This window comes from Chaetura pelagica, unplaced genomic scaffold, assembly GCF_000747805.2.
Source record: "Chaetura pelagica isolate M959 unplaced genomic scaffold, ChaPel_1.0 scaffold68, whole genome shotgun sequence".
In the NCBI taxonomy this organism is placed as follows: Eukaryota; Metazoa; Chordata; class Aves; order Apodiformes; family Apodidae; genus Chaetura; species Chaetura pelagica.
Window position 1 is genome coordinate 72,485 of NW_009954407.1, and position 22,854 is coordinate 95,338.

General features: G+C 35.9%; 1 protein-coding gene across 1 annotated transcript; it reads right to left on the bottom strand.

The window, feature by feature from the left end:
* Positions 1-393: 393 nt before the first annotated feature.
* On the bottom strand, positions 394-21,773 carry LOC104394658 (chromosome unknown open reading frame, human C7orf60). Its single transcript, XM_010004277.1, has 4 exons — positions 21,636-21,773; positions 12,762-12,935; positions 6,708-6,822; positions 394-1,854 (listed from the first exon to the last, which is right to left on the bottom strand). The coding sequence occupies exons 1-4, from the start codon at positions 21,704-21,706 to the stop codon at positions 1,225-1,227; spliced, it is 990 nt and encodes a 329-aa protein (XP_010002579.1). The 5' UTR covers positions 21,707-21,773; the 3' UTR covers positions 394-1,224.
* Positions 21,774-22,854: the final 1,081 nt, after the last annotated feature.

Here is a 22,854-nt window from a genome sequence, read left to right on the forward strand (position 1 = left end):
AGATTTATATTTTTTCCCCTGCAAAACTTCACAAATTTATTACACAAGTTAAAAAAATTAACAGATGTGAAAAACTTCTGTTTTATCTCCTTACAGTGCAAACCAGTCTTCAGACGTCTATGGATTTTTTATTTAACTAAAGAGAAGATTTTTGGGTCCAAATAAGCAAATAGTATGTTAACTTCATTCGTGTGGTCTGAATACATGGCTTTGTGCAAATATGTGTATCCTTGAAAAACCTGTATAATTATGTTCCTTTTACAAAATTGGTCTGTAGTTAACTTGGGAGGTTTACAAATAAGGACAACTGAAGAAAAAAGTTGTTTGTTTTTAAAATGCATAAATAATTTACTTTAAAACATGACAAAACCCACCCTGCCCCCTCCAAAAAACACAGTTTGAAGAGAATACAGAACACCATCATTGGGGAAATACTGATACACGTCAGTGCTTGTGCACTCATACAACTGCAAACCATGTTCCAGCTTTAAAATGAAACATAATTGTCTATACGTACCATACTCCTCTGGGGAGGGATAACCTCTTCAGAAAACTTGTATCTAACTACCATTTATGCAATGAAATTATACAGTATGTGTAACTATGGATGAATATATTCCAGTGTTTTGGTGTTATCTCGATTTGGTGTAATCTCAAGAGGGCTGCAATAAACAAAATCAAATGTGCAAGCATTATAGTTTCTCCAGCCCAGGCTTAACCAGAGTGAAACAAATTTTGGAAAAAAGCTTTGTTCCATAATTATGAAGGGACATGTGTAACCAAGTGTCTTAACCTATCTGCACATTTAATTAAAGTGCAAATTATTTCTTCCTACATATACTTCTCAGAAGCTCACCAACTCCAGTGCCTTAAGCTCAACCACATTGAGTTAAAATATTGAAACAACATGTAGCAAATGAAACAGAACTCACACTTCACAGCACTAAAGAAAATAATGGTACCTTTCTGGGAAAAAAATTAGTGATATACATCTAAATAAAGTAACAGCAATTTATGCTATGACATGAGTCATCTGCATAAAACTTGTATTTTTTCACTTTCATACAAGAATAAATTTTAAAATTCAAAAGTAGAAAAAAATAGCAAACTCTGTAAACCTTTGCATTTTCCTTATGCAAACCATTTTTGTGTGTTGAGCCCATGTTAGTATAGCAAAATTAGTTAAGCAAGAGGTTTGACTGAAAGGTCATTTCAATGACTACATTAACTTAGAAGCAATATAGGATCTTCTAGCTCATAGAAAGGAATTGAACTAGACTGGCTTTCTCCAGAGTCTGAGTCATAAGGAGCATCAGGGAGCTCCATAAAACCGTAGGCTAGCTGTTCATCTTCTGTGTCTGATCGAACATAGCAGGACGTGTTGGAATACTCTTCGTCCTCTATACTGTTGAAATCCTGTGGGATATACAACATTCCTGGGTAGTTTCTGCTAACTAAGTCACTTGTTGTTTGCAGGGAAGTTTTCCTAAATGCCATCAGGTGCATGTGAGAAAACTTGGAATACTTGAAGCGTTTAAAACCCAAGGACTCTATAGCAATTTTCCAGCTTTTCATCATCATAGCCCGGCGATTCTGATGAGATGAATCTGGAGTTATCACAAGCAATAAGCCATTTAATACGAGAAGTTCATGTGCCTTCTTACAGCATATCCATCGTTGATAGGGTGATGGAAAGTAAGAAAGGAGGAGAGAGAAAACGACGACATGAAACAGTTCTCCAGGTAGAGAATCAATGGGATTTTTCAGTTGCTTAAGAAAGGCATCTATAGCATCTTGTGCCAGTTGGAGAGGTTGCTGAATTTGAAGATTTAAGAAGTCACATTTGTATACGCTCTGGTGGAATAAAAAAAAACAAAACCAAGCAAACATCAAGTTTAAAGACCAAATACGATCCTAACTCACAGAAAAATCAATGATAACCTCTCCATTTCCCTGAGGAAATGTCAAGCCTGCTGAAAATTCCTCAATTCATTAGCAATCTAAAATAACAATTTTACTCATAATGGTTAGCTTTCACAATTCCATAGCAAAATTTAAGATGTGCAATAATTTACTAGATATTTGACAGTTGAAAACTGCTAATTAAAAACCAAAACAGATTATATACTTTGTTCTGTTTGGGCTAAATTTCTATCTCACAGGTGAATTAAGAACTCAGATAAACCTACATTGCTTTTGTTTATCTGGATGGTGGAAGCCTTTTATAGGTATTTATAAACTTGAAATCAATAATTAGAAAAATAAATTTGGTATCTCAGTATTTCTATCAGTTCCTTTAAAAAGAATCCATGAAACCTAGCAGTTTTGTCACTTGGAATAAAGTGTCATTCTTTACTGCTACAGAAACAAGCTATGGCATGGCAATATGCATTGGCAAGTTAGAGTACAGTTACTGCTTGGCAGCAGTGCTGCAGGTCAATGTTCTAACATTGCTGTAAATGCAAAGTGTAGCAGTACACATTTGGGCAATTATCAAAAAGTAAGGTAAGGGCTATATCTGTTGATTGCTTGTGCATTCATGCTGTTAAAGATGGGAAATGACACCATAATACAACATACAGAAGTATAAATTCTTAACCTTCATCACAGCATTCAAAAAAATAAGCTTATAGTACATTTAAGTTTTGATACTTCATATTCATCTAAACCTGGGACTGACTTATTTAATAAAAAAGGTATTAAGATACAAGGTTTTGGCATGCTAGCAACAAAAATTGTTTTTAATGCCTAGAGAATATGCAGTAAACAACAGACGCTCGAAACAGGTAGGTGAATATGAAAGCAGACAAAACATTCTGTGGAGCACATCTGAAAGATGGAGTTGATCTGTTGCATTTTCATACCAAGCAAATATTTAGTGTTTTATTAAACAATATTTAAGAAAGATCACTAGAACAATATTATAAAGGTATTACTAAATCAATTGATAAGCATGATTGTTTCCCAGCAGAAGAGATTATTAATTCTGTTTATATAAAATCACATTCTCTTCTGAGATTATGCACTGAATTAGAAGGCAATCAGTGTTCAGAAAAAAATGTGATTTTTCAGTAACTTTAATCTTGGCCTCCAATATGCAAAAAATTAAGAAAGAGACTTGTGTTATGTAGCTATAATCAACACATTTTAATTGCAACCATTATACCTGCAGGGTTATATTCTGATTCCTTTTAATATTTAGAACAGGAAATTAACAGTAGTAATTTAATTCTATCCTCTAATAAGTTTTAAAATAAATAAGTGCTTTGAAGAATAATTGTTCAGCATAACATGGCAATGTTACTTAGAATCAAGATTTTAAAAGTTTGTAACAGTCAACACTCAATTCAGATTGCATATATTTCTTAGTAATGGAAAAGTACTCCTACAACAGTTACATAGAAATAATGCCGAAGGGAATTTGAGGACTAAAGTATGTTTTGAGTGCCAGCCAAAACCTGCAGGCAGTTTTAGGACAAAAATGCTGCTAAACTGAACTCTAGATATACAAGTCTTGAGCTGAACTTGAAGTCCTTCTAGACACTGAAACAGCAAGCAGTCATACTTCAGTGCATTCAAGAATGACATTCAAGAACACAATCCTACTTGTATATTTTCATTTTTAATTCCAGTACCTTTCCAGCCTTTTTTTTTTTGGTCTCAGACTGTATTTACTCCAATATAACATCTGCTGCTTATTCAGCACATTTCCCAGCAGAACTGTATTTGTTTTTTTCCAAAGTGGTGATTCTCCTTTCATTCAAATTTTGCCATCTTTTTATTTATTTATTTATTTATTTATTTTAGTTTGATTTGCTGTTGTTATGTAGACAAATTAACTGCCCTAAGAAAATAACCACTGCTAATTGTATCCTGCAATATCTGTACTATAAGCAGAATGTTTAAAAGAATGGCCAACCAAAACACAGGGTAAAGAAGAAACCTGCCCTGCTTACCCCAGTCACAGCTTCCCTCCTCCTAGCTTCCAATACTGCCTGTTTCCCTCAGCATACTTTACACCAAGATCCTGAAAATGAGTGAGCAATGCCTAGCTGAAGAGAATACTAATCTTTTCTTGATGCAGTTCCCCTGCCTTGCCTGAAAACACACAAGCTTTTAATGGAAATATATTTCCATATTCATATCTCTATCATTTACTTTCTATATGAAACACATTCTAAACAGCTTCAAAACATTTTTTGATTGTCTCTCTAACATTTCAGTTCTTCTAGTTTTTCCACAATTAAATCCTCCTTAGTCCTCACATTAGCTGAAGTATTTTACTCAACTACTTAGTCTATATCCATAGCATTTCTATATGCAGAAGTGGATTAATCTGTTTTTACTGAGGAAGGAATTATTTAACACTCTATTCAACATTACTCAAGAAACTGACTTCCCAAGAAGCCTCTGTGTTTCAATGCGTCTCAATAAGTATTTTTGGCATCTTACTCAAAAGACCTGTGAAGTCAGAAGATTTTGCTAAGTCTTCTGTTTCCAGCTTCCACCACAAAGTTATCAGATCTGGAACTAGATGATTTTTAAGGTCCCTTCCAACCCAAGCCATTCTATAATTCTATGAGGTCAATTTTTTCAGGGCAGAAGATGACACTAACTACCCTAACAACTCTCTGAACATTATGGTGAAGTCTTAAATCAGCCCAGGCAACTGCTGGCCTAAAGATAGTTTGTGACATTATGGTGCTGATGCAGCTCAAGGGAGAGTATTCTTGAACATATTAGGTCTTATTAATTCTGGTTTGGAGGTGGGCCTAAACTTATTCCAGTAGATGCAGTTGAGTGCACAAACTGTACTCCATGTCACTTCAGGAACACTTGCTAGCTGGGTTGCAGTGTGCCCTGAACACACAGAAGTATCCATGGGACTGGAAGTAAGAGAAGCTGATGAGACCAAAACAGGCCTCACAGTAACTATGTTGGTCTGTACAGTAGCACTCCAAGGAGTTCCTGTCATCAAGCTATGGTATTAACTGTGTCAGATGACAAGAAATCAATTATCTTATCATTCATGTGTACAGGGAGAGAGCCTGACAAACTGGTTAGTACACAAGAATTGCAGCTACCGAATACTCCCTTCCCTGTTGTCTGGCCTGGATTACTCACATTCCTCCATTACACCCCCAGAAGTAACCTTTCTGGGGCTCTTTCAATAATGGCTTTGGTCACTATACATTAAAATTCATTTTCATTAGAACAAAAGTAATTTCCTTATGAAAACAGCACAATAGACTAGATAGCAAAATATTAACTATGCATACCTCAAAATTAATGGTTAGATTCAGCTCATGTAACTTCATGTGCCTAGGTGCCTATTATGCTCACTGAAGAGCAAGGCAATACAGTCCACAAGGTCAAAACACAGTTCACCACCCCACGAAACAGCTGACCTCCAGGTTTCACTATTTTTAATAGATCTCCACTGACTGCAATTGGAGCATAGACCCTCATATATAGATACCCACGATCTATATATCTTAGATGAAAATTTACTTTCCATGTATTAATATTTTAGATGCCACGGGTTGCCACTTTAGTGGCACATGTCTCCTTTACATCCTGCATCACATCCAGCAGCCCCAGGCAGATGTTTTACAGCCTTTTAAGCGATGGAAGACAATCATGTTTGGGCAACTGATACGGAGTCTTCAAATTAGGCAAGATGGAGTCCATTCAAAGGTTCTTCAGATGAAACTAACATCAAATTGCTATCACATGCAGATTTTTTCCAGTAGTTTCTTATATTATCTCTAAGCATACATGCAAAAATATAAATCAGGTATTAGTGGACTACACCTGGTGGTCACGATGTACTATGCATTTAGCATGTAAACCACACTGCAGCAAATAAGAGGACACTACCTTGAAGTCCACTGTGGTGTTGTACTTGTAACACTTCTTCCCACCTCTCCACTTCTAGACAGGGTTACCTTAAGGCACTGATTTTAATAGACACTGATTTTAAACTGTAAGGGTTCAAGATGTGTGTGGTCTTAAGGTTTTTCTGTCAGAAATGCATTCCTTTATGTATCTTTTAATTTAACTCCACTTTGTCATTTTGACTGGTTGATAAATGCTATTAGGACTGACAAAACTTGGGTGAAAAGCAAAAGACAGAAATAAATTATTACAGGAGAATGAATGCATTTAAGAATCTCAGTACCTAGAGAAAATGAGCCCATTTATCCCAGAAGTGCTGCTAAATTTGTCCTCAGGACTGCAAAAGTTCAATATTTGTAGCAATAGACTGAAAAGCCTCCTTATGGTGCACTTCTGGTTATTAAAACTCCCCAGAAAAACTCACCAAGAACAGCCAGTGATCATTTCCTTCTGTCAGAGGTTCATGCCTAAGTATAAGCGTACTCCATGTTTATTTATGCCTTTTGAGATGCAATGACTCATCTGAAATGCCATTAAAAGATGGCTACTAAAATGTTCCAATTTTAAGATTCACATCTGCATGACGAAGGCATAAATCTAGAAAGTAAATTCCATTTTTAAAACAAAATGCAACTACAGTTTAGAGCCTGTTCAAAGGAAAGCATATAGTAGGAAGGCCACGGTTTCTTTTAAAACAGATATTTAGGATACATTCTTAAGTATTAAACATACATCTTTTACAGTAATTTTGAAGTATTCTAAAATAGCTGAGAATCCAATTTATATTAAATTCAACAAATATTACATACCTCGACAGCTGGAACAATATCTATGCCAACTGTCAGAAATTCTTCAAACTTCAGAAATGGATTAAAGCAGCTACCGACATCAAGTAATCTGATCTTCCCCAAGGAGTGGAGCATTCTAAGAAGTAGAAAGAATTCAAGTTTTATCAAATGTTATTTCTGAAGCTATATTCTGAATTACAGCTTCAGATTATTAATTCAAAAGATTTCTTATAGAATACCACTGTAGTGACTAACAGGAGCAAATGCCTTACTTGAATTGCTGAGATACCTAAGGAACCAAGCTTGAAGGATACAGTAAAGCAGGTGGTCCTCAAGAAGAATGAATTATGTTCAGAGCAGCTGTAACACCATTCATTAACTTGTGTACGTGTAGCAACAAACTAAAATGGTAACTTGTATGTCCACTACACAGGCTTCCTCTATTGCTTTGTGTTTCCCACTTACCTTTGTGTGGTATTTTTAAGTGTTGAAATCACAAAAGTCAGAGTTAAAATTTCAGGAGTTTCAAAAGAGAAACTGACAAAACCCCACTACCTACCTAATTGTCAGTCCCATTTTAAGTGGCATCTGAAGTCAAGTGCCATAATTGGTTTAATAAAGACAAGAGAATACAAAATGATATTCCAAGATAAAATAAATATCTAAAAATCAAAGCATTTAGTTATTCCCTGCAAAAATGTTAATATCTTATTTGTTATTGTTTTATAAAATGTTGGAGGTTCACTCCATTCTGTTTTTGATGGATGCTGTGAAGGAGGTACATCAGCCCATGCAGAGACACAGACTTAAAAACTGGCTGCTCAAGTTGTAGGGAACTTATTCTTAACATCTAAATCAATTAAGTATTCTCTCAAAACTACTTGGAAAAAAAAAAGTCTATTCCATGCCATGTGATTAGTTTTCTTTTGGAGTATGCAAAAGCTTTTTAATGAGAAATAGTCAAAAACAGCCATCTGGTTTAGGAAAGAGATCCCTATTCAGAGCACTGAAGTACTAAAAAAATGACAATTGAGACCATAAGAATTCTGGAGAACATTTTACTAAGCCAAAAATCTATCTTCCTATCTGTCACTGTGTAATGACCCTACTATTTAAGGTGAAATTATAGATAAGGCCCCAGCCTGTAATGCTAAATAGTTGCCTATGGTACCAAACAACAAAAGGTGAATGATTAAAAAAGGATTAACTGGAGAAATCATGCCTCACTGCTTGGACTGACAGACTGACTGCTAAGGACACTCAAATACTTTAGTTCCAGAATGCTGCAGAGATGCACATATACCCTTCCAAAATATAAATGGAAAATAAAATTAAAAAAATCACCAAGCCAAAAACACAATGAAAAACTGGACCATCATCTTCTCAACCAGGTTCCAAAACTGCACGGATTATAAAAAAAAAAAAAAAAAAAGACTGCAAGATCAGAAAAAAACAATAGCAAAAACAACCCCAGCAGATTGAAGAAACAAAGAGAGGACATTCTTGTAGTATCTGCTGGAAAGTCACAGAATAGCACACCAGAAGACATGCTAGAAGGCTGCCAGATGAAGTTTGGCTTTTCTTGGGAAGCTCTGACATTGTCTGTGACCAACTGCAAAACCAACCTGCCTTAGGAAGATAAAGATATCATTGCTCTTTTAAGTTAAATATATAGTTTTAAAAAATAAAAAAGATGCCAGGCAACTTCTGAGGACAGTGCTGCCTTGTTTCTGAAAACTTTCTTATCTTCCCAAGGATAGTCTCCTTGTTCAATGCCTAGAGGAACATTTCTGGTCTTCAAGTTTGCAACCACAGGCATTTTCTTCATGACATTACCAATATAGAAAATATAGCATCACATAAGATCAATGTACCTGTACAAAAGTACTAGCATTCAGCTGTCTTACCATTTAAAGGCTTTGCCTCCTCCAGGCACTTCGTTTGTCTAACCTGGTGCACTGTCCCTCTTAAAAGAATGAAAATGTTACTCACTTTACTAATATCAAGGACATAGCCTTTCAATACAACCTACAATCAAAGACATTGTTCTTTAGTTTATTTTCATTCTGAATTTGAATGCTGTTTATTCTTTCTTTGCAAGGCAAGAAACCAGTAAATGCTTGAACTAAACAGTTCTGTTCAAGTCCAGTAGCACAGACTTTACATCCACTTGTTCTTAAAAACATAACTTTATGAGTGCATCCACATATCAAAAAAGAAGATAATATACAGCACCAGTAGCAGCCAACAGTTTGAGCTCTTTCTATTGGATTGTTTACAGGGCTGCCTCTAAAAACTTCCATCATGATTTGTTAGAATACCCAAAATCCATTAATAGAGGCAAACAAAAGGCAAACTCACAACTTTCACAGGGAAATAACAGGGAGGAGAAGGATGATTTCCCAGCAAGTAAATGTTGCTTTTTGCTCCAAGTTTTTGTAGCCAATTCCATTTGGCATCCTCAAAAAATTATATGTCATCTTTCTGGAAAAGATTCAGCCCCAGAGAGACAGATAACTGTAAAAACTTTCAGAAACAGATCTGGAGGGCCAATAGAGTCCAACAAAGCCATAGTTTTGCTCATAGCATCAACAAAGCAGTAAAGAAGACTGCAGAAAAAAATATTAAAGAGCTCTGGGCTTTCTGTGCTCCTCCTAAACTCCCAGTGATCCACCACAGAGAGGATGCTGGAGAAACAAGAGAAGATTTCTTCTTGCATTCAGCAGAACAATAATGCCAAATTTAAGGATTTTACTTCTACATGGAACAGAATATATCCAGGGGACACTTCTGTCAAAATACCAGGCTCACCAAGGCGAATAGTGCAGTAATTATCTTTAAGTTAAAACTGCACACATTACCAGGCTACCATGTAAATCAGCCAGTACTTTAAGAATGAAGACAGTTTTTTCCCAGCTTGGAGGCCAGTCACAATCTAGTCTATACATAAGGAGTTGGCATAATGCAGAGGGACCAATCAGATCCCAGTGGCCATAAAACACAAACATGGGCTGAAATAAAGTGGTGTCTTTTTCCATGTAAAGTTAGTATGAGACATCTCAGACCAGCACATCTCCTTGGGAGTCACTTTATGTCTGAGTTGAATCACTTCATGTGCTGATCTCCTAATTTACAGTTTTGAATTACTCCATTATTTATCAAGGATTGAAGAGGAAAAAAATTCAGAAGCCTTATGATGCTGTCAGAAGAGCAGAACAAAGCTATACATCTGCTTCTGAGGGGCAATACTGGTATGCCTCAAAACTTTTGTAACATCCACACCTAAAGATACCCACTGGGAAGGTCTAACTTGCTGAGCTATATATGAAAGGAACGATAGGCTGAACCTTAAGATACAGTCAAGTCAACACCTGAAGAGAAACCATACCAAATACAGTGATTTTTACCATTAGGGATAGAAAGCATGACTACTTAATTTGACAGAAAAAGAAGATAACTCAAAAAGATAAGAAAGGGGCACTAATTTATTGAAGGGAGGAGCTGTTCAACAGCAGATAACAGCTGCTTTTATCTTGCAAGACTTAGTTTGATGTCCAGCTTCACAACAGGTGCAGTTCTAATGTCATAGACATAAGAACTCATTCTGGGATGGAAGGAGTACTGTGGAAAATACATTACTTTTCATACAGATTAAAGTAAAAAAGGACTCTTCACATTAGTTATTTCTGTAAGACTCACCAATTTTATTCTAGCAAAGAGGTGAGCAACATAAGCAACTGGGAATGGGTTTATCAAAGTAGCCAAGTGACTTTGAGTTGCAGTAAATTTTGCAGTCTTGGTTCTTGTGATGTTTCCTACCATCACCTTGAAGGGCTGAGTGCCTCCTACTTTTCTTCACATCTCCCAGGATCTTTTTTGCTACCTGTGGAACTTTTTATTCCTGAGTTTTCTTTGCTCCTTACCAAGCAAAGTACAGTCTCTCTACAATGCCTTGCCAGTAAAGGTAAGCTCAGGAAGACCTCCTACATACGCAACCTGCTTTTAATTCTACCTGAGAAAAGATTATATAGGAAGAACAAAATTAGTGTCTTTACATTTATCAGAGTAAGCAAAAAAGCCACAGGCTTAGCCATACCTATAAGACAACCCCACAGCTCTTTATTTGTAGTGTTATGTGACTAGAATGAAGTGACAGCATTGGAACAAGTGTGTGTGGGAGGAGGGTCCCCCATTCCCTTGTATTAAAACCTCACCAAAATTCAGACTGCACTAATTGCTTGGTGGAGATGTAGTAGAAAAGCATTTCAGGAAGAAAGTATGCCTTGTGTAATACAGAATCCATTTTCATTCTGATAATCTCTGTAATTTCTTCTATAAGGCAGAAAGCAAAAAACTGAATTTTGATTTCTCTGGGCAGTAACTTAGACCAGCTATGCTTTGTTGCTTTAAGGTCTGTACAGCTACAAAAACCTTCCTATCATTTGTTGCTCCTTTGGGTCAATATTAGGAATCTTGTATTTGCCACATGTGTTTTTATGTCTGTATTTTTGAAGTTTTGAGAGGGAAAATTATTAATCACTCACTATATTAACAAACACTTTCAAGATTATTTAATAAAACTTCTCTATTAACTGTTTTCTATACACGCTTGTCACAACAAAATTTTGATAAGGTTACAGACTACTGGTAGCAAGAAGAAACCCATGTGAAGTTAGCTCTGCAATGGCCATTATAAAAGGTACAAAGTATGAAGACAGAGCACATGCAAAGAGACAGCAAATGCTTTATTGTCATTACAAGGCCTCCCACTGGAAGACAAATCAATTTTAAGTGGTGTATGAATATCAAACCTATTGATTTAAACAAACAAGTACCAACAAACTGCTGTTAATAGTAATGCTAAAATTCTGTGTTAAGAAATGCCAGCATTATTGAGATGTTATAAGGTATTAGAATCTCATCAGCCCTTTGTGCAGAAGTGCCTGGCAGTTCTCATTAAAAACAGGTATTCATTGTGAGGCTGACTTAGCAAAGTCAGCACTAAAAAAGAGAAGTCTGTGGAGGAAGTCAGCTTAGGAGAAGCCACTATGTTAATTTTGAAAGCATCTGTTTTGTCTTGTCATTATAGGACAACAATGAGGAAAAAGGTTTCATTTTGCAAGTAACTATTCAACTACATAGGCATTTGGGGTCTTTATGCCTTTTGCAAGTTACTTTACAAACATGAGAAGCCACAATAGATACCAGCTCATAAGGACAGACACATCTGGTAGTAACATTAGCATGCTACAATAAGGAGAAAAATCTCTTCACAGAACAGCAAAAACACTATTGCAGACAGTTTTAAGAACTGGGCTATAAAGAATATGAAGCAAATCATAAGAGTAACACTTAATGGTAATATGCTCATGCATTCATTATTCCATTATACTTGCAAAATACAAATTATTTCCCTCACACATGGAATAGCCTCAAACATGACCCTTGTTATTTCAGAAAAAAACAGGAGGGTGGGACTGTAACTGAAATAAAGGCACTCCTGAGTGCCTACATTAAAATTCTTACTTGAGTGAAGGTCAAAAACAAAATTAAAACTGTTGTTAGGACAACACCTTAAGCATATGAGAACTTCTGCAGAGCTAGTCTTCAGAAAACTATCACATTTAATATTAAAGGTTATAATTCAAAATTGCTTTTGAAGTGTATAATTGGAATCAAGAGTTACTCTGCAATTATTTATGAAGAGAAAGTTTTAAGTACTCCGATATTTACATTTGGCACTTAGTACTTATATAAGCAATTGACTTTTCAACAATGCTGAACAGCCACTAGATTCTAACTTAATTAACATCTCCCTTATTTCACCTCAAGGTTTAATATAAATTGCCTTGCAAACCAATGATGTACAAAAGTGAAATTAATTTAACACTTATACGAAGATGACTAAGTTGTCACTCTCAAGCAATTTTTTAACAGCATCCACCAAAATATACTACAACATAAATATTTACTGAAACATGTATTCTGTTCTGTAATTATTATGGGGAAAAAATGTCCAGGTAAGTCTTTCCACAGAAAAAGGGGGAAAAAAGTATGGAAAAAAGTGAAACTTACTCTTCTGTTATAGCTTCATGATTTGTCAAGCCAAACTTTGATAAGGGATCTTCAATCTTGGGAGCCTGGGAAACACTTAAAGCTGGAGTGGTCTTAGAATCAAGAAGTGCTCTTTTTTCATCTTTCTCAAGTGCTTTTCTTTTCCCACCATTCTGAAAATATTCTCGGCATACACTGAAAAGACAAAAATAAAAATTCCCCAGAAAAATGGAATGCTATTTTTGGTTATTACTACAGATAAGACACAAGACAGAGGTCTAATTGTCACCAGCTTTTAGTGCAACTTTGGTAAATAAGATTTAGGAAAGTTGTGACAAAGACACCTGAAGTCAAATGGTGTTTTATTTTCAAAAGTTAGGCTGTGATGGCTGAGTAAATGAATAGATTTTCAGAGCAAGGCAAAAGTCTTGTCAGAACATTGTAAACTTCAGCTGCCACCTGAGCCCCGCAGCCCTCCACTAAGGTGCAGAGTTATTAACTAGCTCCCCATAAATGCACAGGCTTTTGAAACATCTGTGCCTGGCAAGGCACTTAATGTGGGGGAAAAGAAACAGAATCCAGGCCTATGGACTAACTTACATACACCAGTTTTTAATTTTAATTGAGATTTCCAAGGGTGGTTGTTTTTTTCTGCAATAGCTGTATTATGATGGGTGATTTCAGCTTTGAATTTTTTCCTGTAATTATTTTGCTAATAGGAACCAGAACAAAATAATCTGGTCATACTCCAACAGAAATGTTAACCAGTTTGAAGGAAAGAATGTTATCAAAGTTACATTGCACCTGCATACTTCAACCAGCAGTCAGCATTAGCGTATGAGAAGCAAGCATTACATTCAAGAATAACTGAATTTTGTCCACAAAGTAGAACTAGAATTGGAAACAATTTGTTGCTGTGAAATTAAAAAGCCTGACTCACCCAAAGCAAAGCAGTATTTTTAATTAGATGTGCCAGCCAAGTATTTGCACAGAAAGTTTAACAGAAATAGTACTTGTTTCAATGATGTTTTCATAGCAATCCATTTTATTATGCTTTCTTGAAACTGACTTAGTTTTCCTCTAACAGAGGTTTGAAGAAAACATTCCAGAAAACAAATTCAAATGTAATTTAATAACACCTTATACAAAACAGGATCAAGATAACATAGTATTTCACATCACAGATTGAGGAAAGGACATGCTGGTATAGTGTTGCATTCAAATTACAAATCGAGACAAAGACTTAGAATACACCTTATCTAAGGCTTAGTGATATTACAGGCATTGAATATATCCAGCCTCTCCACCATATAAGATGTGAAGGCAAAAAACAATAGCCCTTGGAGTTGAGTTTCTTAAAAGTAAATATACACAATCAAACAGGTACAGATAGAAGTCACTTTATTGCAGGATGGTAAGAAATTACGACTTGAGACAGTAAATGTGTAATTACAGTAGAATATTATGTCCAGGTTACTAATTCTAGCTGGGAAGGGGGTGTGGGGTGTGTGAGTTACCCTGGACACATTTGTGTGCTTATATGACTTCAAGACCAAAACTGATCTACATCTAACAAACTCAAAGCACAAGCAAAGTTCACTTGCTCAAGCAGACCTTGGTTATTCTTGCACTGAATATAAAATTCTAAAATGAAGATAGTAACCTTGGAGCAGAAAACACAGCTGTATGACAAACTCAGTAAACATTATATTTACAGTCATCAAGTTTATAGTTACAATTCCTCTGTAACAAAAACCATTTAAGACCAAAGAGAAGCTAGATGGAATAAAGAACTAAAATTCACATCCTAACAGTATGGAGCAACTGTCTCCATCATTGGAGACTCCATTTATGGAAAGATAAGATTTCTAAAATTAACAATGCTGCAGTAAAAGGAGCTGGTCATTTAATTTAGCAGGAAAGAGATTAAAAATGTCAGTAAACAAGAGAGAACCCTAGAAAAACACTCAAGTTATTGCTGGTGTGCTAATAAAAGCTGTATTTTACACTATATAGTATTATTTGCTTATAAGCATATGATCAACTTATGGATTATGTCTTTCCTAACTATTTAGTTCCGTGTGTCACTTTGTCAAATAAATGAAACTCACATACAAAAATATCTTTTCCTCACCATTTATTAGCTACCTTACTATTTTGTTAGCAACTTGCAGTCCCTTTATTCTAAGTCTTTTTTCTTGTTTTATCTCTTAAACATCCAGAATCAACAGCAGTTTAAATTGTGTTGCACTGATAGCAATGCTGAGAGGTAAGTCAGAACACATCAAAAAGTTCACAACCTTGGGAGAATGTCATGGCTTTTCTCCTCAATTACTGATGTTATCAATATTTTAACTCATTAGAAGCTGGTCTGTGGCTCAGCTTTACACTTAATGAGCTGTTGCACAGGAGAATAACCTACTTGTAAAGTTAGTATAAGCTTCTTGTCACCAAGAAGTGATCTCTTCTTCGTTCGTGGTACTGGTGCAAATCAGTATTTTTTCCATCTTTCTACCACTGCCTATGAGGTCAACTGAGTTCACATCAATTCTCTGTTCTTCTTAACTGATATTCCTTCTCTGCACATAAGACACTTGAAGTCAATCATGAGGAGAAACATCATAATCTTGTGGGTTTTTGTTGTTAGCCAGAGACACAGGAAGGCCCAAGACTAGGTAAAATTCTTCACATTCAGATCCCAGTCTGTATACCTGAGCAGTATTACAAGAAAGCAACAAAAAAAAAAACCCAAACCAAATCCACCTATACAAAAAACCCCAAACAACCAACCCAGGAAATACTGTACTTCATAACCACAGAGAGTGATCTCCATTTTACGCCTTTCTGAAGTTACAGTAATTCTGTCAGGAATACTACATGCTGTCCTTTTGGCTTCCATAGCCTCACAGGAGCTGTTTATGTCCTCCCCTCATGGAAGTGGACCTAACACCTATATGAAGTAACAGTGAGCATGTAAGCAGGCACTGCACAGTAGCTAACCAGAAGTAATGCACGCAGTAGTTTACTCCGATATCTTGTTGATGTAGGCACGTTTAACTTCATGGCTGTTAAAAGCCATCATTGATCATCACACTGTGGTTTTGAATATACAGCTATATAAGACACTACAGTTAACAACTGTCATGTAATAAACAGAACATCCCTCAATTATCTACAAAGAAATAAAATTAAGAAATCTATTTTATAATTCTGAGAACTGACTGACATGGCTCCATTTTAACTAACATTTAAGCTTTCAGTCTTTGATACCATGATAGCTCTAAAATGAAAATACTTGTTTGTGAAGAATTGTACAATGTAAATGCTGCCTGAGTTAGCACTTGTTACAGTTTACACAAACTGTGAAATAAACGTTTCAGCTCTAAACTTTAACTTTGTTGGCAAAGAGACAGGTGAAGCGTTCACTTCACGTCTTTGCTTTAAAATGAAATCTAGATATTTTCTCAATGAAACTTGCTTTCCATACTTCAAATCTCAAATGGTAACCAGCCTGTTGACCCTCCTGCTCCACCATTTGGGCTGGACACTTAAAGGAAGTTTCAGTAAAAGCCAATATGAATCCATACTCATTTTCTAATACTCTCCAGCAATGAAAGAAAAGCTGCTTCTACAAAAACAGTGATCAAAACCAAGGTTTCAATACAATATAATGTTTAAAAAGGAGGGGGGAATTGCCAAAGCAACACCATATGAAATTTATAAGCCACAAAAGAATCAGTAGGTAGCTCTTATCAAGTAATATCAAACAACTAAATTTAAGCTGGTGTGGTCAGCTTTTATTGTGGCAAAAGCAGTTTCTGACAGCTGTCATCAGTGCTCAAGGGTTTCAAGCAACCTGTTTACAGGCTAAATACTGACACAGTCCATCTCTTTCCTTCTGCTTAATAATGAGGAAAAGGTGAGCTTGACTTATGTTCCTAACCATATTTACTAACCTAAACCTAATATTGAACATGAAGTTCAGTAAGGGTACTGAGAAATAACGTTTCCCTTCAGAGCTGAAGGAAAGTCTGGACTTCTTACCATGGTTTCTTTCTGCAAAACGTTTCTCCTTTCCTCTCACATACTGAGGAGTAAGTTTATCAATGTCAACTGACAGAGCTGCTGGCCTGAAAAAAAAGTGTAAACTCTTCTACAGGTTTAATCCACCCACACCTCAACCTCCAAAGAAAGTCAAGGAAGGGAAAATTCTCAATGTCCCTTATACACATCAATCATACTCAGAGGAGCAATAAAGTTTCCTCTGAACTGGAAAATATTTTGCTGTTATAATGCACATCCACTTAATGCACACCACAGTTAAGGAAATCCTGTATCCAGCAGAGGTGAGAGCATGAGGTTTCTCAATGTAAAGTATTAAATTTTTTTTATTATCATAATTACATTTTGTTAAATATCAAGTTGAGAAACTTGTATACATTTTTCCATTTTAATTTTTACACTTGCTCACACTTTGAGGGTTTTGAGGTTTTTCTTTTGAGAAACACAATTAGATCTGTAATCAGATGTTTCTCTGGTGGTGTGTCCATGCAGCAGTTACCATATGATCATTGCTCTAATTACCTCTAACATTCAAACAGATATAGTTTTATCAGAGCAAAGTTATTACTTAGGAGTAAAAATGAAGACTGTCATACAAACATGAACAGTGAACATTAAATCTTTTTTTCATTTTAAATGTTTTCCCTTCTCATGTTTATGCCACCTCCCTCTTAATTCCATTCTCCTGAAAGTGAATTGCTGAAATAACTGCATTCATTAAAAATCTGCAAAACAGTGTTGAAGGAACTTCAAATATGCCTTCATTCTTTTGAACAAGATCAGCTTTAGAGTTCTGGAAGAGACCTGTTATTCTCAAAGATCTTGTAAGAGATCACTTCAGCCTTCTCTTCTTTTGATTACACAGCTCCAGCTTCTAGAAGAACACCCCCAGGCTTTTATGGAAAAAAATCCAATATTTTTGATAATTTCTTTATCTTTCTTGGAGTTGAGCTGCTTCTTATTTTTTAAATGCAGTAGCTTATTTTGGCTAAAAGCAATACTAAATAAAGTCAGAGAAGTGCTTTACATATCTTGTGGATAATCTCATTAATACCCTCTAGTATATTTTGCCTTTATTGCAAAAGCATGCCATTGACTGTTCCATATTCAGCTTGGGTCCTGCTACAGAATCCATATGCTTTTCTAAAGGACTGACACAACCAATTACTCCCTGGCCTTTATTTGTATAGTTGACAATATTTGGTATAGTTAAAAACATGGTTAATTTTAATTCTGCTCTGAGTAGACAATTCTTTTCTGTTTGGTCTCATTTGCAAACTTAATAAACAGACTTTATTCTAGCAGATTGCTTCTGAATATATGGATTAGTAATGGATGTAGAGACGGACACTGACAGAGTGTTGTCAGTAAATCACATTTTTAAGATAAGCTTCTAGTATCAATTCTCTCCAAGTTTTTTCACACAGTTCTGCACTCACCTGACATTAACTTCAAGACCATATTTCTTCAGTTTGTTCATGAAACAGTCAAAAAGACTTGTTAAAAAAAAATGCAGGTCAGGATATTGCTTTGTCATGATAGTCAGAAGTGCAGATTTTGTTGTGGTTTTTTGTTATTTAAAAAAATAGTCAAGTCAACAAAGTCTTAATACTGATGCAAAAGCGACAAAAAGAAGCAAACCTGCTGGTTTAGCTTATTTTGTTCTGACCAGACCAGAACAGGCTGGCATTCATTGTCCATACAAAGGCTTACCAGCCTACCTATGCCAGCAAAATTTAAGAATTAGGACAATTATTCAGGGTAAACATCATCTTACCGTATTTAGGTGAAAGGCTTAAGTTTTGTGTTGTGATACAAATGATATTAAAGATAAAGAGAAGCATTACATTACTTTCCAAATACCATTTGCTACTCTGTATTCAGTTTTCTAAAGACAGAGAAAGCAAGACAGTTTAGTGTTTCCCAGTCTTTTTACAACACTGCTCAGGGGATCATTAACCTGCATCTGGAAGGGGACAAAGTTTTAAACCCTCTCTCCCCCTCAATCCCTCTCCCCAGCTAGCAGTTGTACAGTGTTGCCCTAAAACAATAAATAAAACTGTCCCTATACAGTGCAGCAAATGGTTGTCAGCACAGTCTATCATGTACTGCTTCCCATCTCTTATGGTTTCTACAGTCTGGATACGTGCTTGTTTAAATCAAGAAGTAGTGAAGAAATAAAATAAGAGGTTTTGTTTTACAAATTAATGTCCGAAAGAAGTTCTTTTTCAGTATCTTCAACTAAATAGCTAGAAAGGCTTTTGAAAGGAGAATCCTTCAAGAAAATTGTTATTCTTAATACTGAGAAGCACACATGGCTTCTCTAATGGCTATTTTGCATTCTCTCATTTACTTTATGCAATGCTTCTTTATAAAAGAATACAAGGAAAATGAAGGAAAGAAGAGTTCTGTTTTTTTTCCAAATCTCTGAAAAGATCTTGCTTCAAAGAAAAACAAATGCTCAGACTGTCCTTTCTTCATCTGGGATACACCAGTGGTTCCAGAGTATTTCCAGCATTCCACTCCTAATTTAAACTTCATCTAATACATCAGCTATCTTCCTGCTGTCTTGGTGACACTGTTAAAGCATTCAGCAAAAGCTTTCAGTCTCATGCAAGTCAAGTTCTCTTGCATGCAATTATACAATCAGACACAAGGAGGAGTAACAACAATGGGACCTGCCATCTGTCTGGCACACCTCTTGGCCCTTACAGAAGCAACAAAAAACTGCAGAACACAAAGTCAATCGGATACGTTCTGGTACTCAGCCATCCAGGCTTCAGTTTAATCTGAGGCACACAAGTGAAAAGGATCCCTCTTTTTATATTGATACAAAACTCCTAAGTCCTTGCAAATTGAAAAGGTACGTGCTTTAATTGAAACTTTAGACTGAGACAGAGCGTTTAGCGCCTCTTACCTGGTGGATTCTCTTTTCAATAGGAGTTCATGCTGAAAGGTCCAAACTGGACATTTTAGGTAAGTGTTTACTTTGTAAATCTTGTAGGAACTACATACAGAAAACAAGTGAGACAAAGAGCCAAAATATTTCAACATACAGGCTATCAACTCTTCCTCCCCTGTCCACAAGAAACATTATCCTGTCCTACAGGGTAACACACAAGTTTGTCACAAGCTAAGGGAAAAACTGATTACCTGAAATTACTTTAAAATAAGTGCACACAGCTCTACTGAAAAAAGTTTCACATATTAGTTGACAAGCAAGTCGTAAGAAAATACAAAGCAACGTATTGCCCTGGGTCCAGTACAATTACTATTTTCACAGATAACCTGAATGTTTGAACAGTCAGTACTCCTGTTCACTGATCCATGAAGGATGCCAAGCAGGGGGAAGATGCTACAAGAAATTGCAGTATAATAATTCAATATGATACAAGAGAGTGTAATTTAGTAAAGAGAAGTACAGATATTAGCATTTCCACAGAAGTAATGAATAGCACAAATACAAGAAAACAACCAGCAACTGAGGAAGCCTGTAAAAAAGGAATGGGCAGTTGGGGATCACAAGTGAGCATAAATCAATGCCATACCAATACAAAAAAACACCAAACCACAGAAAACCCACCAAACAAGGTCAGTAGCATAAACAAGAGTTTACTACAACCTCAGTAAGATTTCTTCATTCTATTTATCCCTGACAATGCCGGGGTGAATGTATGTCTATTTTTGGACATAGTTCTTTCCAACTGAAGCAACTTTCTTGTACCTGGCCTAAGGATATATGAAACATCTGAAAAAAGGTCTGTACTTAACTAGCTTTTTGGATTTTTTTTTAAGCTAAAGGAGAAAAGATTGATATGAAGAGGAATGATTTTCAAATATTTAAGTCTGTTGGAGGGCAAAAGGAAACCATCTTGATATTACTTGCTCCATTTCCAGAAGCCACAGAACAGCGCAAGTTGCCACCAAGATGCACCCTAGATCAACTGTTTCACAGTTGTCTCCTCCTCCTCTGTTTCATGGGCTCAAAGGACTTAATGATTTTAAACTGAATCATACCATGCCTCCTTTTCTTTGCTGCCTTTAGTTCATCACACTGCAACACTCACCTGGCAGGACCCACTGACTGGGACACAATTGTTACTTTTTGCCTGTCTAAAGTCATTCCCAAAGGCAGGATCATTGATAATTTCTCTTCCCAGTTAGACTTCAACAAATTTTTGCATTATTCTGCTGTACAGATGCCACTCTATGCAGGAATCCTGAGTAACCAACATTTCTCTTGTAGAAATTTGTTTTCCTCAAGGATTGAAATAAGTTTAGTTGAAGTCATTTAATGACTTTACTGTTAAGACAACCCAATAAAAGTCATGTTTATGATGTACAGGAATTGTAAAATCTTAAATTAATTTAAAGCAAGTTCCATAGAGGTTAAAGTCAAGATTAAGATTTCAAATTGCACAGGAAGGAGATCAGATTACACAGAAAACACTGTTGCACACACAACTCAAACCAGCACGCTGAAAATTAAGCTTGAGCTGTGCTCACTGCATTTGCTTAGTTTATGTTAAAATGTATAGCAAAATACTTAATAGCTTTACTTGCAAACAGCTTCTGTATTTGAGGAAAAAAAGCAAACCTTGTTTGTCGAAGATACTTTTTTGAAAAGTCACCTTAAAACAAAACACTTTTAAAGTTGTATTTCCTTAGTAAGTTGGAACAGTAAGAAGGTATTTGTTTTAAGAAGCAATAAATCATTAAAATGTTATAGAACAAAACTTGAAAATTGGCAAAAAAAAGAAAGAAAAAGCCCTTAAGCCTTGTATTTGCAAGCAGAAGTGTGCAAATGCATCTTTTCAATACAGTAAGATTTACCTGCAACACCATTCAATTCGGCCTTCCCCTTCACAAGTTTTTGCCCAGTGATTATCTGCAAGGTTTTTCATTGCCACAGCATATTCACACAGAGTTTCCTCATCCTCACAGTGCTCACGCCAGATCTTATCGAAGTCTCCCACTAAACAAAACAGAAAACACTGCACATTAGATACAAAGTGTCTCATTATCTCCATGACAAAAAATCCCCATCTTCCAATTTAAAGTAGTTACATAATGCACCAAGAGATTACTTTACCTGCATGTAACAAAAACAAGGTCCCCTTCCACTAGTTAAAGAAAATTCCAGGTTTTGGAGAAGGAAATGGCTACTGGGTACCTGAGAAACTAGGAATATTCTCAGTATGCTGATTTTGTTCATTTTTTTTTCTGTGAAACTAAAGTCTGGGAACTTTTACTTTCAGGTTTTTGTGCATGAGCATTAACATGACAAACACTGAAGACTTAAAGGCTTCCTAGTAGCTTCCACGTTCATGGCAAACACTGTGGATGACATTACATACAAAGATGCTGAAATGGAGTTTAACCCAGACTACTGATTCCTTTGGATACACTGGAAAAGGAATCCAAGCCTTCACTGATGTCAACCTAATCTAGCCAATCTCAATGAGTTAGGTTCCAGGGGACAGTACTGAAGAATCAAACCAACCATGGTTAGAAATATCACAGATAAATATCTCTGCTGATCTCCAGGGACAGATTTATTTTCATCCTCTCCACCTTGCTAAAAAGTAGTCTTACAGGTTAAATTCTGGTACTTCAAAGTAATTAAACATTATTATTTCCCCACTTTTCCTGCCAAGTATCCACTTCTCCTAGCTTGCTTTACATAATGAACTGCTAAACAAAAGCAAGATAAATACTAGTCATGGCTAGCCACAATTCATATTGTGGTTTCTGCAGTACACAAACCCTTGGAATGCCTTACCAAAAGGACATTTCTGTCCTAAGAAGCACTCGCTAGTATGATCCTCACAAATTCCTTTTGTGTTTCTTACTCAGAAATGGGTGCACACATCTCCAATTTATATAAATGTGTAGAATACAAATGATACTGGTTTTGCACCCAATAAGCTGATACAGCTAAAACCAAGTTTTCAAGTGCAGATCTTTATTTTAACCTTTGGACAGGCAACACACTTTGCACAACATGGTTCCAGACCCAGTTTTTGTAGTATCTTCATATTACAAAGAAGTA

Coding starts and splice junctions, on each gene's coding strand:
- LOC104394658 (XM_010004277.1), bottom strand. CDS start 21,706: ATGAAAAACCTTGCAGATAATCACTGGGCAAAAACTTGTGAAGGGGAA. Junction 6,823..12,761: donor CATGAAGCTATAACAGAAGA/GTAAGTTTCACT, acceptor TCTACTTCTTAG/AATGCTCCACTCCTTGGGGA. Junction 1,855..6,707: donor ATATTGTTCCAGCTGTCGAG/GTATGTAATATT, acceptor TTATTCCACCAG/AGCGTATACAAATGTGACTT.